This window comes from Ilyonectria robusta (assembly GCF_021365365.1).
Source record: "Ilyonectria robusta strain PMI_751 chromosome Unknown BGZ61scaffold_34, whole genome shotgun sequence".
NCBI lineage: Eukaryota > Fungi > Ascomycota > Sordariomycetes > Hypocreales > Nectriaceae > Ilyonectria > Ilyonectria robusta.
Genome location: NW_025764468.1, coordinates 136,138 through 151,813, shown reverse-complemented (window position 1 = coordinate 151,813; position 15,676 = coordinate 136,138). Strand labels below are relative to the sequence as shown.

The following is a 15,676-nucleotide window of genomic DNA, read 5'->3' as shown; positions in this document are numbered from 1 at the left end:
GACTGGCAGTCTAACCGAGATGTGCAGACTGAACTATCGGTCCGTCCGTCACCGTCAGACCAGACTGCAGTGCAAACTGCGGTCTAGACTAATAGTCCAGACACGTGACTTGTGGCCCTTCTCCCTGCCTGCCTCCAATGTTGAAGGCACCACGCTGGACTTGGCTTAATCTGGGCTTTGGGTCGTTCTCTCGCATTGACGGTAACCGTAGGCTCACTGCGCCACGTCACTGATATCGGTCTTTCGACGGTCTTTCGACGGTCTTTCGACGATTCGGGAATATATCTCTGATCATGATGGAATTGATACCAGACGGAAGCTCTCAGCACGGTAGATTAGGTGACTATATCGTAACTAGTATGAAATATGATTTTTACGCAGAGACCAGCGTGTTTACTAGCATCTCAATGGGCTTGCTGAGGTACGTGTTACTGCGAGCGAACCTACCCTACACGCGCTGGATAGGGGATACTGTGCATGCCACCTACCTATAATGGCGGGGCTGGTATCTCTTAACGCCACTGGGCGGGTTTCGCCGCTCAGATAACATGCACTTCATCATCTCTCACGTTGCAGATATTCTTCCTGGAAATCGGCCAGGTAGCCCATTCAAAGCTATAAAGTAGGTTGCTGTTGAACAGGTCGAAATATGTAATTCTGGGATCTTGTTAGGCCGATGGTTTCAGTTGCATGATACTTGGTTTGCCATAGATTAACGCAGTGCTGGGCTGTACCGGCTAACATATCTTAGCAGTGCATCGAAATTTTTACCAAACGCGTGTCACGCGTTGGACGCGTTGGATCGCGTAGTTGTTGAATTGGCACTCTGCAGCAGGCCACAGATTTGGAAAGACGCTGCCTGAGTCACCCCGAATCTTGGACAGACTATTAGTCAGACTGTTAGTCTGCGATCCTCGGACTGGACTACTGGTCGGTCTGGTAGAAGTCAGACTGAACCATCAGTCCAGTCCGAGAGACGTAGACTGGACCGTCAGTCTAGTCCAAGAGACGCGGACTGGACCGTCAGTCCAATCCGAGAGACGCAGACTGGACCAATAGTCCACGGACTATTGGTCTGGACTGCAGTTTGGACTAATAGTCCAGTTTTTGGTCTGGACTATTAGGAGCGCTGCTCTGGCTATGATATTGACCTTGACCTTGACAATCCTCGTATATCCTGCCGGGAAATGGGGCTTTCTTTGCGACAAGCGAAGTCGAATAGATGATGGAATTTGTACGAGAAGCTCTAGCTCATGATTCTAAATGAGTTGATGCTAGAGCCCCTCAGCAAATATCCTGCCTTAAGACCTTATTTTACCAGCTAATGCTTTAAAGCCTGAAATCGACGAGCAATCATTAGAAAAGCGGTCGTCAAGGTCGGTCATGTTGCTAGTATTGAGGCTGGGCGGAAAGTGGATTGTCGAAACTGGTCAACACTATCTAGCCTTTTTTACGCCTGATGGACGACATGTAGGATTTGTCTCAAAATACTCGGAGTTAGTTACAACCTTCCGCAGTTCGCTACCCATTTTAATTCCCACCAATCGTCTCCATCAAGTTGTGCCCGGACATGGCATTGATCGTTCTTCATTTCGCGCACAAGCCCTTCGGGAGCGAGGTCTTGCAAGAATTGCACTTGAAGTTGTTGTTCTTGCTGGTCGTGTTGAAAAAGACATCTAAGTCGTTATCCCTGAAAGTATTCCGGAGGAAGATGTTGTCCGAAGGGACAGACTTGCGCTTGAGAGTCAGGCAAGTCAGGCCGAATAGGGGACTGGTGGGGAGGCATTCCTCGTCAATGACCACCAGGCCTACAGCCGTGCCCTTGTTCTTCTGTCCTTCAACAAGGTTGTCGCTAACTTTAGAACCGACCGCGCCGTCAATAGTGATACCCCAAGCGATCTGGCAGGCAGGGTTACTCGGGCCGACGTGATTATGACGGATCTTGGCGCCGGTAACGCCGGGATCAACAAAGATGCCAAAGCAGGACTGCGAGACCTTATTGTGGTGCACGTCTGCGCCATTTGTCTGGACGCAGAGACCGACGCCATAGTCGGTGACCTCGTTATTCTTGATCTGGACATCAGAGAAGTTATCCATGCAGATAGCGATCCCCTGAACTCCTAGGCCCGTGTGTGAGACCTTGTTGCCCTCGACTAGCGTCTTAGTCGAGCCAGCCGTGAGAGTACCATACTTGGCACCATCGGTGAGCGTGTTCTTGCTTATGCGGGTATTCTTAGCACCAAGGATAGCAATGTTAATGCCAGAGAACTTGCGGACCTCGAAGCCGGTGATGGAAACGTCTTCGACGGGCCTCTCCACTGACAGAACCTTGCGGTGCTCGATAACGAACTTGTCCAGCTTGATGCCCTTCCCTTGCACACAGATGCCAGCCTCCGTCTGGGGACCACTCAGGCCCGAGCACATGTTCTTGACAGCCTTCTTGGCAGGAACCAGGACGGCGCCCTTGCCGATGAGCTCGATGCCATCTTTAGAGATGGTGAGCTGCTCGGCGTAGATACCGGCGGTAACGACGATTTTATCACCGCGAGAGGCCTTGTTGATAGCGCGCTGGATACTCTCGTGGGCGCGGACGTAGATGGTGTGACGGTGGCCGTAGTGTTCGCCATTTCCATAGTCGGGGGTATAGTAGTCCTTGTAGTTACAGCAAAGCTTATCCTTATACTGGCACTTGGGCTTATTCCGGGCTGCGGAAGTTAGTAGGATGGCTTGAACGGGTTACCGGAATACAGACCTTCTAGCCTTTCTTCATCAGAGAGAGGTGAAGCGGCAACGCTGCCGACGAGGAAGAGCCCCGCAAGGGTGGATGTGAACTTCATGATGGTCAGTCAATAGGTAGAAGCGAGTGTGTGTTCTCAAGGGCGGATCAGACACGGTACCCGTACGATGAAACCGCTTGGGTTCAAGAGGGGGATTATGTACTTACGACGTCTTCGGCTGCCCGTCAAAGTCACCCAGCCAACCTGCAGCCCTGCAGGGAGGCCCGAGGGGCCGAGACTCCACTTACCAACGCTAGCCCAAGCTGCTAAGCTCCAAACTCGCTGCTTCCCTCGAACCAGGAAACCGAGGTCGATCGTTGCCAGCAGATTAAAGCCCTAGCGTCGTATCCCGTCCTAACGGCCTAGATGTGGTGTGCGGGCGTGGATGGTCAGGGGCGAGCAACAAGACATCATGAAGTCATGTTGACGAAGGACAGTAGAGAACAAGCCTCTTTCGGCAATCGAGGACGTTGATTCGTGATACCAGGGTTAAGGGCCAGATTCCGGGATGGGCTCAGACTCGAGGTTGTCCCTATAACCGCACAACCCCGGCTTCAAAGGAAGCTATCCGATGTTGACCATAACACCATCGTTGTGAGGCGTTCTAGCAGGTATCGCGCTTATGTACTGTGTACATCGGGTGGCCCTGCTGATCCCTTGTAGCGAGGTTGATGAATTCACATGCTGAATCTATCCCGGCATCTGGCCCCAGTTAGGGTTGAGTGGTGTTTTGGCACAGGCCCCATGGCTGAAGAAGCTCGGGGCTAGACTCACCGGTACCCACGATGCAGAACCTGAAGGGATCATAGGACAACACGTTATCAGCTGATACAATGACACGTAGAGATGAAGCAAGACATAAGGGGCTTATTGGCTTCAGTTTTGTTATCAATTCAGCGTGAAACTACAAGACATAGGAGTCGAAGGCAAGGGGCAATCTCCCTTCAGTGCAGCAAATTAGGTTGTGTATAAATGAGGGGAAGCCTGGGGGACACAGGGCGTCGAGAGGAATAAAATTTGTTTGATTGGTCAGCCAATACAAAGATCAAAGAGGGGTAACAGAGCAATGTCCAGTTACGGCAACGGAGCAAATGATTCTTGGCGGGACACGCTACTACACGTTATTGCGTATTAGCTACACTCGGGCCTAATCGACAATCATCTCCCACTTCCCGATACCCGGCAGCGACCATCCGAGATAGGGTTGTAGCCACCAGCCGGTAGCCAATTCATGCGCGCCACGTCACTTCGATAATTTTTTGCTAGATTGGCTTTGGCCATTGATGACGCCTCTTATTAATTAACCGCTCCTCGACTTCGCCTAGTCTCAATAACCTTAAATTCTTCTTCCCCGACTTATCCTCTTACGGTTAGAATAAATTACCTATCGATCCTTACGTATCCTCCGCCTTTCCTAAAGCCTACGTACACTTCACCTCATAATTACGTCATGAGCTCAAAGCGTAGGATACCACTCTGCAAAATGCTAACTTTATATCGTCGTCACGATGAGAGCAGCGGTGCTTAGATGCCGGAATAACTCAGTTCGTCTTTGTCTCGACATGTGCTTAGCTTGCCTACTTAAGTATAAAAGACAGACACGGGGCCCGTTTCCACTTTTGGACCAATCACAGCTTTTAGAATCCTACCCCGATTTCGTCCTTGGAAACGGGCCCCGGTTCTGATCAGGGCATGTTTAGCAAAAACGCGAAACGCGCCCCGTTTCTGGGACGGAGGTCCATGCCATACCAGTAGTGTCACGGGCCAGGGCCCATATCCTTGCGGCTGTGCCGCAAGACGTACTAGGCTCGTGCGTGCCAGGGACGAGAAATCGTTCCACAGCTCAGGGGCACTTGGGAACTTCTTTCTTTCTTCTTCATCTTTGATGTAAATAGCATCCTGGACTAGATAGCTGGAATCCAGCTACTAGAGGCCGTTCACAAATATAGCTATTTTAGAGTTTTTATAGCTTTTTAAAAACATTATATCTATTTTCTATAATTAGATATAGTAATTTTAAATAATAGCATTTTGGCTGATTTTAGTGGGAAAAGCTGGTCGGGTAAGGGGTCGGTTGGTTAATGGGGTAGTTGACTTACCAGGATTCCGGAACCGAAGCTAATATCCCCGCGCTTGCCGCCCATCGATAGTCCGGTGCCCGTAAGGCCAAGCGACTGCAGTGTCGGCAGCGATCGGCCAGACCATGTCACGATCCCGGCGAAAACCGTTTATTGGGGAGAAAGAACCGCAGGCTGAAGCTCGTGAGACTAAGCGAAGATAGGCCGATGGGAGACTAATATTGAACCAAGTTACCGCCGTCGTAAGAGCGGAAGTAGATGGCCGAAATACTTTTGCAGGAAATAATTGATTGGTGCAGAGTTGAAACCGGTGGGGGAAATCAAGGAAGGGCTAATATTTGGTCTAAGCAACATCAACGATTCAAATGCGAATTATCATCTGACCTTCAGATGCAGCCACTTGATATTAAACCCAAAATAATATTTGAAGGCAACTAATGCAGTTAAGTAAACAAATCTATCTAGGATAAGAAACATAAACAAAGGCCAGCATATTGCCCATGAGTCACCTATATAACTTATTCTTAACCTCTATAATGACAACACCAGAATTTGGGTCACACATATATGGTTCTATGTCTCATGGGTATCACTGATACTGGTGCTTCGTGCATGACAGCAAGCGTGACATGATTGGGGGGAAAAGTGGATACCGATTACTGCCTGAGCAGACCGCCCGGTCTCCTGAACCGGCCGTGACACGCAGGTTTCATTCCATTCCGCCTTTTCTAACCTTCAGCCTCGCCATCCATTTTCAACCTCGCATCCATTTTCGATGCCGCGCTCAACTCGCACCCACCTCGCGCCTTTGACCTTAGTTCTTCGACCTTACAGTAATGTAACAATACCTGTATAACAGAACCACCTTATAGCCCTTAACATTATATCCGCCCTTACACATGCTCAAAAAGAGATCTCAGAATCCAAGAATGGAGACAGAACTAGAAGAACCTAGTGCAATCTCATCGGAAAAAGAATGGTGGGAGAATCTCCCAGCATCTGAACTGTCATACTATCCTACACCCGTCACATCTCTTGACTCGGCCTCAATGCTGGGTATAGGGCTCCCAAACCAAACGATATTCCACCTCATACCAAAGAACACAACCAACAGTATTTCGCACCCTAGAAATAAGAATCATGAGTCCAGTTCAATCTCTACCTTCAAAATCGGGTTCCTCGGTGCTGCTGGTGTTGGGAAGACCTGCCTGATCATTACACACTCCTTCCAGTACTTCCCAAGCGAATACATCCCATCAACCGTCGATCCGCCCGCAATATCCACCTTCTCTAATCCTTCGGAAAATACTGAACTAAGGCTTGAAATCCACGATACAGCTGGCCTCCGGAAATGGGATATTGTGCCCGACATTCCAGATTGGTACTCTAGCGTCGATGTATTCTGTCTATTGTTCAGTCTTACGGATGAACAGAGCCTGAACTCGTTGAGGAGGAGCCATAGGCCGTATATTCAGCGCCATGCAATGGGACGGCCGTTTATAGTTGTTGGGACGAAGGCAGATGAGAGGGAGGGGTGGTGGGAGGAGAAATGTAGTGGGTTGTGGAAATATTATGAGAAAGAGAAGAAGTTTGTGCCGTTTGTAGATGGGGTGAAGGTTGCAAGGGAGATGGGAGCAGCTGCCTACCTTGAGTGTTCAGCATTAAAGGGAGAGGGGGTAGAGGAAGTTTTCAGAATACTAGTGGAAGTAGCGATGGAACATCGCCAGCGGGAGAAGAAAGTTGGGAAGAAGGGGTGCTGTACGTTAATGTGATGTAGGGTTATAGTATTGTAAAAGAAAATGAATGCGAATGTGCAGAGGGTAGAAGAAGGGAGGTCAACAGTGCGAGGTTAAAAATGCATGCAAGGGAGAGTTTTATGGATAAAGTAAGCGAGCTATAGAAGGGCTTACCGCTACGTGTGGCTTGGCAGGCTGAAAGACGTCTTCTGAGAGCATAATACTCTGGGAAGCATCTACATTCGGAACGCATCCTTTGACCTGATTTTGAAGGTCGAAAAGGTTAAATCGGAAAGTTTGTCATTGTGGCTTGCGATACGAAATAATGTAACTATTCGTATCCCTGGACTGCTCGGCAAACTCCGCCGGTTTATCTATGCATACATTAGTTAGACATCGGCCGCTACAACGTTGTGCTCACGCATATGCTGGGTATAAGAAAGCCAACGCGGCGGCTGTCGCCGCTACTTGTCAGGCAAGTTTCTCAAACGTCAAGCTTGCCCTCATGTGGGCATCAGGCGGTGCTATCCATTTCGGCCCCACGGCCGGCTCTGCCGAAGCCATCAAAATGGGCTGGTTCGCTACGATGTGTGGACAACGAGGACAGCCATCTCTCCCTGAGGCCAGCTGAAAGTGTCTGTCACTACCTTGATCCTATTCGTTTTGATAAGAGAAAGACACCAGTGGCTTGACAAACCCAGCCTCGATTTCGTAATGCTGGCATGATTACGCTCAGCTCTCTGCGGTGGGAAGATAAAAGCCGTTGATATTTCAGCCACGAGCGGCAACGGGCTGCACTACGGTAGTCAGCTGATATTTTGTTGGTACGGCATTCACCGCGAGAATCAATAGCGCAAGCGCCATGCATGTAGCTAGGCTAGGTAGTAATCAACCTAACCCGACCGACTGGCAGGCTTGGGGTAAAGAAATTGTCAGATGATATTCCTTTGGTACGGTATTTACGGCGAGAATCAATAGCGCAAACGCCATGCGTGTAGCTAGGTTAGGTAGTAATCTACCTAACCCGACCGACTGGCAGGCTTGGGGTAAAGAAATGGTTAGATGATATTCCTTTGGTACGGCATTTACCGCGAGAATTAATAACGCAAACGCCATGCGGTAGCTAGGCCAGGGCTAGTGGTTAACCTAACCCGACCGACTGCCCGGCTTGGGGCAAAACAATAGTTTGTAAAACTCGGCCAATCAATGCCGGGTATGGATTCGGACAGAGGACATCGGCGAGCGGAACATCGGACTGTCGGCAGCTTCGACGTGGATGTGCCGTCTTGTCGCTGGCAGACCCACTCAGCCGCTAGTCTGACCAACCTATCCAGGGCTTGGGGTGATGTGCAACCCCAACGTTGACTCTGGCTGGAGGAGCAAATCTAAAAAGAACTCATCACCCCATGTACTACGTAGGGAACGGATGACCTGGTACTACGTAGTTCGAACAGTGTCTGTGTGACTTCCGTCCACCGACGAATTTTCAATATACATTGACACTTAGCTATCAAAACTTAAGATGACCTCAATCAGCCCGATGGACTACTATCAGCTTCAGCAACAACCACGTCACCAGTCACTGCAGGAGTGTCGGCCGCCTTTTCTGAGGTTCTGGTTTAGCCAGCTGAAGCGAACATGGGTCCAGATCAATCCCAGCGCCATGATCCGGCACTCCATCGCGAGACTAAGACATAGGCTTGACCGACTCGAAGCCCGCTATTGTCCGAATGGGGTACAAGGTAGTAACTTAGAATGTCCAACTCGTGCTGAATTGGTAATCCCTGCTTGTTCATGCGACAGCTCGACGAATGGCTTGCTGCAGGCAGCGAAAATAACAACGCCACAGCGCGTGAGTACTCTCCTAAGGTTAATCCAGACCGACTCTGGTCTCCCAGTCACAGCTCATGCCTACTAAGTGGTGGCCAATAAATGATACAAAATCTCAGCTGAAAGGTAGGTGGTTTGGAAAGGTGGTCTGATGTGGAGTAGAAAAGCGCTGTTAGCAAGCCGAACTGCCGGCTTGACGAATGGCTTGCTACAGGCAGAGAAAATAACAACGTCACAGAGCATTAGTCCTCTCCTAAGGGTAGTCCAGACCGACTCTGGTCTCCTAGTTACAGCTCACCTACTAAGTGGCGGCGAAAAAATGATACAAAATCTCAGCTGAAAGGTAGGTGGCTTGGAAAGGTGGTCTGATTTAGAGTAGAAAAGTCCTGTTGGCAAGCCGAACTGTCGGCCTATGTCCATGGGCGGGGAAGCAGGAGTCTCTCTGGGAGTCGGCGGTCCAGTACTCAGACCACGGTCCGGAGATGCCCAACCCAACATTGTCCTGTCTCTTACTTAAGGGGTTGGGGCCCTTGTCCCAGCTTTGGCCGGAGAGGAAACGCACCCTCGTCCTCGAAATAGCAGCAGGTCTGGGCTGGACTACTAACACACCCCCTTCAATCAGAGTCCTTGTTGCGAACTAATCTCCTCTCACCTCTCCTCGTCGACGGCTTGACGTACCCAACGACAGTCATCAACATGAAGTCTCGCCTCTCGGGCTCGGGCTTGGGCTTGGGCTTGGCAGCCCTTGCCTCCTTTCTGTGTACGGCTTCGGCTACGACCTGCATCAACCCAACCACTGCCTTCGATCAAAACACATTGAACCCTGGCTGCTGTACCTCATGGATCACCAAGCGCGATGTTGGCGCGATGCCAGTGCCATCTCTCATGGAACGAGAGGACTGCCCCACTGCTACGTGTTGCGAAGGGAAGAAGACATTGTTCACCCTTACCCCCAAGGGATCTGATATTCAATGCGGCAGCAAATTCATCATCGGCGACCAAGACGGAGACACTACCGGTGGGATCCAATACAGTTTCGGACCCTGCGCAGGGGCGCCCACGAAGACTTGCTTGATCATCACTGTCACGCCGGTGAAAAGTGGTGGTGGCTGCTACACACTGGCTAACGGAATCTCTATCTTCGTCGACGATGGAAGCGTGGCACCAACCACCAACTCCGGGGGTTGGAACTTCTGCAACGCCGAACAGGGCAGCGCCCCGTATTGCACCAAAAAGACAAGCCCATCTGGTTGCCAGTACTGGTACTGCGAGTTCGAGCAGTCACTATGGGAGAGCAAAGTTCAGAACGAGGGCACCGACGGGCTCTGCGGCAACACCATCTCCGTGGGTGTCCACTTCGGCATTGGCTCGGCCACTTGCACCCAGGGAAACACAAACCTGAATTACGGCAGCAACTTCTTCCAGTATGAGAAGATCAAATTCACCTGCTCGGAGGTATGCGATACCGCTTCCCTCTGCTGCTGCCCCTGCAACTCGGCTACCCATTGCTGTCCGGGTGATACCTACTGCGGTGGGAACGGGAAACCACCAAATCCCCTATGCGAGCCGGAGTGCTGTCCAGGCCAGACGAGATGCGATAGCCCCTTATGTACTAACGACCCAACTCCGAACTGTTGCCCGAGCACGGAGAACTATTGCGGTACTGATGACCACACGGTTAATCATGAATGCCCGGCGGAATGTTGTCCGGGCGAGACGAGGTGCGACTCGCCGGCGTGTACCAACAACCCAACTCCGAACTGTTGCCAGCTCACGGAGAACTACTGCGGCAACGATGGCCACACCCTCAATACAAAGTGTCCGCCAACATGCTGTGGCGGACAGTGCTGCGATGATAAGCTCTGCTGCAACCCCCCAAGCGATTATGACTACTGTCCTCAGCCGCAATGCCAGTACGGCACAGGATGGGGCTGGATGCTGCCGGAGGTCGACGATAGAAGCCACTTCGTCAACAAGCTTAAGTTATGCAGCGCAAATCGCTGGGGCGAGTGGTTCGACATCGCCGGTCTCCCATACACAGGCAACCTGGTTGTCGGGCGAGGAGACAATAACGTCGCCAATGGAGACATTGTTGGCACCGTCTCGCTCAGCGCTGACAGCACTACAGCCAAGGCCTGCTTCGACCTCACCCGGGCGAACGCGCACATCACCAGCGTGCACGTCGAAGTGTCCTGCAACCCCTTCGACAGCACAGCATACATCAACAGCAAGAAGAAGTCGTTCAACATATGCGCACCTGGCCAGTGGACTTATAAGTTCCCGCCGTCGGGCTGCCTCGACTGGGTACACTCGCAGCACGATATATGCATCACGGGTATTCCGAAGTGCAGTGGTCATTACTACGCCATTTTCCATGCTGCTGTGACGAAGAACTCGGATGGGGCTTGCAGCCCGATCTCAACTTGCTGGACAGATACTTGAAGGCGGGTCTAATCATTTGCAGAGGGTTCCAGGGAGTTTCTCTTTCCTTGCTCTTACATAGCTTGTTTGTCGTTAGGTTGACGCTTCGCCGCTCACACGCAGCCGGATAATTGAACCACTCTAAAACCACTCTCGGGCCTCCTGGGGCACTCGTTTACCGAAGGTGTTTGGACCAAATCTGGCCTCCCTATACTCACGGAGGTGCAAGATTTGGACCCTGTTGGCGATGTGGTAAAGTATCTCGTTTTGGGACTGAGCCTAGAACTGGGGCGAAGGAGCACAACCTAAAACAGGAACCAAATTCCTTGGGCTCCACGTTTGGGATCAGTCCTCTCTTGAAGATCTGGGCACGCTGATGGAGGACGACGGGATTGCTTTAAAAGTAATCCTGTAGCGATATCTTCACTGACAGCCTATAGCTAATAAACTTGACTTAATGTTAACACTCTGCTTTCACCTGTTCTTTGCAAATACTTAGCATTGATATACTCAGTTCTAAATTAAAATAGGTTTTGCGCCAAAAAGATAGGGATATACAGCTTCAATTTAGCTAGATCAAGCAATCTGGGGATTCTGGGCCTCCCAGTATAATTCCATAAACCCAGCTATCCCCATTGACAGCACCCTTCTCTCTCTCTCATCAACAAACCAAAATACCATAAGCCATGCTGAATATTCCAAACTCACCTTAGGACTCCTCCAGCGCCGATCCCAAAGTACCCCAGAGGCTTGGCGGTTTGGCCTCACCAAGGTCTACTCCAACTGTCGAAATGGAGAATTGTAGCCAATAAGGCGAGGACACCCGCAAAGCTGCGTCAAGTCCTCGAAACATCCTCTGTATTTGACGGTTATAACCCAAGGTCGTATCAAAGAGCCGATTAAAGTGCGCGGCTTTTAGGTGTCGCCCACTGAGCTAGAAGGCGCGCTCCTCGACCATTCGGATGTTGTTGATTCCGGCGTGATTGGTGTTGTGATCCAGGGAGAGGAGGTCCCTAGACTCCCTCCGACGACCTGATGAGCTAACAAGGCACCAGTCTGGCAAGATCCTCCGCTGGGTTCTGCAGGAGAGGACTCGGGAGGAGATTGGGAGCATCAAGGCAAAACTTGCTTGAGATGGGAGAGTAAGGGCATAGAGCGGAGCAAGGAGGGGACAGTAGCTGGAGGGGATAGGTGACCGACCAGCTGGAAGCTTCCGCACGACACAGGAAAATCGTGCCATGTGTGGGATTCGTGTTGGATTGGCGAATGAGAAGAAGCAAGTGTGTCAGCAGTCATTTAAATACTCCGTACTAAGGGCCGCCACCAGGCTTTGGCTATTGATATCCCCTGACTACTGTAGACTACTGCAGGCTACTCAAAAGCCATCGCCGTGCTTACGGCTATCGGTCTAGAACAGTTGACCGCAAAAAGCGAAGTCAAGAATGTCAGCCTTTGCATTTACCCGGAGTATCGGACTATCGGCAGTCGCACGTCACTCCCGACCCTGGATAGGCCGGTGGGGACTTGGGCTGGGTCAGTCACCAGAAGCCCTGCCCTAGTTCACAGTTGTGGCGTTCGCCCTCTCCTTTCTTGTGACCCATGGCTGAATACTGCCAGACTGGGCATGTCAATGCTAAAAAACACAGCACCAATTTCGCTAAGCGCCTATCTTTTTCTGGTTGTAGCCAATGAAAGCTAAAATGACATCCACGCTCAGCCAGCTTCACGGAGAGGAGACTGCTCACATCGTGAAGCCTCGAGGAGAGACCGGGAGATTGCCGTGGCTTAGATGCACAGAGGCGGAGATCTCGCTTCGTCGTCTCACTTCGTCCAAAGAACATATAAACGGCCAATGCTTCCATCAGTCTCATGTCTTAAGACTCTTCTCCACACCACATTCTTTCCAGCCCAGAACCAACAGCTAGCGTGCGTCTCCTTGCTTTGCTTTGCGAACCCACATTCCTTCCCCGGACCGTATCACCCATATACGCCACCGCCAAGATGAAGTTCAACGCTTTGTCTGGCTTGGCGTGTCTCCTCCTCGCCGGCCAGTGCCACGGTCTCGTTTCCGAGAACTTCGATACCTGCCCAGTTGACGAATCTGCGACCTGCCAATGCCCGCCCATCAGCAGATGCCGACCCGCAAACTACTTGCCGGAGCGATTCTTCCCCCGGACGGACGACACATGTCCGAATGGTTCGCCTCCTTGCTGTGTCGAGAGAGGACCTGGACCTTTGAAAATGTCATCCTCTACGAGCCAAACCAACCTTCAGTGCGGCCAAGGTTTCAGCGATAGTGATCCGCAAGACGTTCCAAATGGAGTTACCTACTCCGTCGAAGACTGCCCCACGAGCGGAAAATGCCTCCACATCGTCCTCAGCCCGACCAGTACTGTTACCGTCACAGACATCCACCTGCAGGTCGACGACGATCCCATCACCGTCAACACTGGGCTTGGGAACTGGGCTTTCAATAGTTATTGCACTGAGAGCCCCAGTGAGTGCTGGGTCCCGGTCAGCGCTGTTCTTGACACATTCGAAAACCCATCGGCGAGCTCCTTGTGCGGCAAGTCTGTCTACGTTGCAGCTGGAATCTCCATCTCTGGTGATGGCGGCGGTGCCACCTGTTTCAACCAAGGACCGAGGATCAGCGACACTGGTAACTGGTTCATGTACTATGCACTGAAACTTGAGTGCGAGGAGGATGTTTGCCAGCGCAAATGCTGCTGCGCATCTGGCCCGCTGCGCAGAAGAAGCCATGTGTAGATAACTGTGGATGGGGGAGTGGTGACGGTGGATTTTCTTTCGAAGAGTGATGTGAATAACTTAATAGATAGACTCCTTTAATGGAAGATCATCTTCTCCAAGATTTCAATCCTTTGCGGGACCATGGCGAGACATTGAACAACCAAGGGCTACTCGCCTGTTCGCGTGGCCTAATCCGGAGTCGAACCCTGTGTTGCCATCCAAGAGAAAGAACGTGATTAATGTACGCCACGCAATTAACCGACATCAGAGTTGAGTTATATACGAAAACAGAGAAGAACGCCAGGACGATAAGTGCGGCGGCAATAAGTGGCCCCAGAACGGAGAAGACAGTAAAGCCGTATGACGCGGCGAAGAAGGCATCGTTATCACGAAGCTTGGTACCGAGCCCAACCTGCATCGCGGTGAGCACAATAGCGATGTAAACCGTCGAGCTAGCTAACAAGGCGAAGTTGTTGCAAATGAAGTCGCTATATTGGTTCCAGCGCGGCATATACCCGTGTAGCAGGTTCCGCCGGAGACGGTAAATCTTGCTTAGCCGGCTTAGACGTAGCTCGCCGTGCTGGAAACGCGGGTCGATATGCGGGTAGATGCGCTCCGTATCCAGCTGCTCAACAAATATTTTCCACGCAGGCCACGATACTTCTAGTAGGAGCAAGTGATTCTCCCTGGCGATGTGGAAGTTGCTCTCGTGGGATATCAGCGCAGCATAGGAGAACAGGAAGCCGAGCACACGCTCCGAAGCTCTCGATTGCACTCCAGGGTGCATCCATGGGCGCCGACCTTGTCGCGAGAGCAGCCGCATTCCACTCCACAGGAGAGATATTTGGTCCAGAAGCGAGGCTCAAGTAAGAAGCGCGGGAGGGGCTTGAGGAACATCCGGCCCGTCATCCAGAGGAGATGCATGTCCGTACGCTCTGTGGCGACGATCTCCCGACCGACGAGCTGGTGGTGCAGCGGTCTCGGCGGCATCGGCCGCGCGGCGACCCAGACGTCCGCGCCATGCTCGTTCTCGTGCTCGAGGAGCTACATGTCAGATCCGGTCACGAATGGTCTACAGTACATCGCTGGCCATGTGCGATTCTCCGTATGCGCGGACCGAAAGGAGTGGCCGGGGGGACGCCGGCATTAGGCTCCCACCCACATACTTTGGGCCACAAATACAGCATGACGCAAGAGGCGCATCAGCGGACCACTGGGCAGTCCCTAACCCTCCGAGTGGACCAACTCGACGTCGCCCGTACTGCACACGCACGGGGCGTATAGACTGGCGCTCTTGGGGCAATGATGGAAAGACTATTGTGACTGCATTTATACAGGCAAGGCAACGATCCGTTAAGACCACAGATGGGAGCTTGGCATTGCAGGTTTCATAAAGAGATTGAAGTCGCTCTAAGGCCCAGATGTAATCTTCCTCTTGCTCGCCACTGAGAAATGCAAATGCGATACAAAAGGACCGCTGACAAGCATCAACCCCAACCATGTCAAGAAGTGGCATCCGATATTTATTGGTCTTGTATGTGCAATCAAGTAGCAAGAGGTCAGAATAAGCTTGAAGATATTGAATAGAACCAGGATGGGCAAATAAGATTGCCGTGACCCGCTGGTTCTCATCAATTCGCACACGGCTCCAGAACCCTTCACGGTCCAATTGGTTGATCAGAGCATGAATAGAGCTTTGACCCTCATGCATATCATCCTTCAGCTCGGCAATCCGATTGTAGATATCCTTTCTAGTTGCTAAGGAATCTGGATCCTGCTGGCGTAAAAATGTCTGGATATCTCTAGGGGAGATACCAGCAGACACAAGCTCTGATAGTGTTGCTTTGCCGGAGGCATCCAATCGGCGATGCACTGGATGAGCTGATGGATGGTGACTTGGAGGATGATTATGCTTTGAGAATTGTTCATCTGGCCGGTGGTGTAAAGACCATGTGGTTTTATCGAGTGATTCCTTGGCTAAGATTGAGAACAAGCAGCCAGTGCCTCGAGTTGTTGTCTTGCGCTTGGTTCCCTTTTCAACGGAAGCCTTGGGCTTCCAAGATTTATCGCATGCATGAGTAACGAT

At 51.3% G+C, this 15,676-nt stretch overlaps 6 protein-coding genes across 6 annotated transcripts; 3 read left to right on the top strand and 3 right to left on the bottom strand.

Moving 5' to 3' along the window:
* Positions 1–1,587: 1,587 nt before the first annotated feature.
* BGZ61DRAFT_368287 (pectin lyase fold/virulence factor) lies at positions 1,588–2,837 on the bottom strand (the record flags this gene model as incomplete). The annotated part of the gene is made up of 2 exons (XM_046241877.1): positions 1,588–2,705; positions 2,741–2,837. The coding sequence occupies 2 exons, from the start codon at positions 2,835–2,837 to the stop codon at positions 1,588–1,590; spliced, it is 1,215 nt and encodes a 404-aa protein (XP_046096515.1).
* A 2,719-nt stretch (positions 2,838–5,556) lies between these two features.
* BGZ61DRAFT_523048 (P-loop containing nucleoside triphosphate hydrolase protein) lies at positions 5,557–7,222 on the top strand (the record flags this gene model as incomplete). Its single annotated transcript, XM_046252574.1, has 2 exons — positions 5,557–6,613; positions 6,981–7,222. Exons 1-2 carry the CDS (start codon positions 5,755–5,757, stop codon positions 7,220–7,222), a joined length of 1,101 nt encoding a protein of 366 aa, XP_046096514.1. The 5' UTR covers positions 5,557–5,754.
* A 109-nt stretch (positions 7,223–7,331) lies between these two features.
* Positions 7,332–7,757, bottom strand: BGZ61DRAFT_143909 (uncharacterized protein). Its single transcript, XM_046237307.1, has one exon. The coding sequence runs from the start codon at positions 7,705–7,707 to the stop codon at positions 7,480–7,482; it is 228 nt and encodes a 75-aa protein (XP_046096513.1). The 5' UTR covers positions 7,708–7,757; the 3' UTR covers positions 7,332–7,479.
* A 2,696-nt stretch (positions 7,758–10,453) lies between these two features.
* On the top strand, positions 10,454–10,976 carry BGZ61DRAFT_463010 (uncharacterized protein). Its single transcript, XM_046247372.1, has one exon. It carries the CDS (start codon positions 10,502–10,504, stop codon positions 10,805–10,807), a length of 306 nt encoding a protein of 101 aa, XP_046096512.1. The 5' UTR covers positions 10,454–10,501; the 3' UTR covers positions 10,808–10,976.
* A 1,867-nt stretch (positions 10,977–12,843) lies between these two features.
* On the top strand, positions 12,844–13,608 carry BGZ61DRAFT_368441 (uncharacterized protein; the record flags this gene model as incomplete). Its single annotated transcript, XM_046241891.1, has 1 exon — positions 12,844–13,608. One exon carries the CDS (start codon positions 12,844–12,846, stop codon positions 13,606–13,608), a length of 765 nt encoding a protein of 254 aa, XP_046096511.1.
* Positions 13,609–13,719: 111 nt separating this feature from the next.
* Positions 13,720–14,636, bottom strand: BGZ61DRAFT_562804 (uncharacterized protein; the record flags this gene model as incomplete). Its single annotated transcript, XM_046255862.1, has 1 exon — positions 13,720–14,636. A coding segment is annotated over exon 1 (694 nt), but the record flags the coding sequence as incomplete, so codon positions are not given.
* Positions 14,637–15,676: the final 1,040 nt, after the last annotated feature.

What these genes read in the sequence shown, in the direction of transcription:
- BGZ61DRAFT_143909 (XM_046237307.1), bottom strand. Translation starts at nt 7,707, where the DNA reads ATGGCGTTTGCGTTATTAATTCTCGCGGTAAATGCCGTACCAAAGGAA.
- BGZ61DRAFT_463010 (XM_046247372.1), top strand. Translation starts at nt 10,502, where the DNA reads ATGGAGACATTGTTGGCACCGTCTCGCTCAGCGCTGACAGCACTACAG.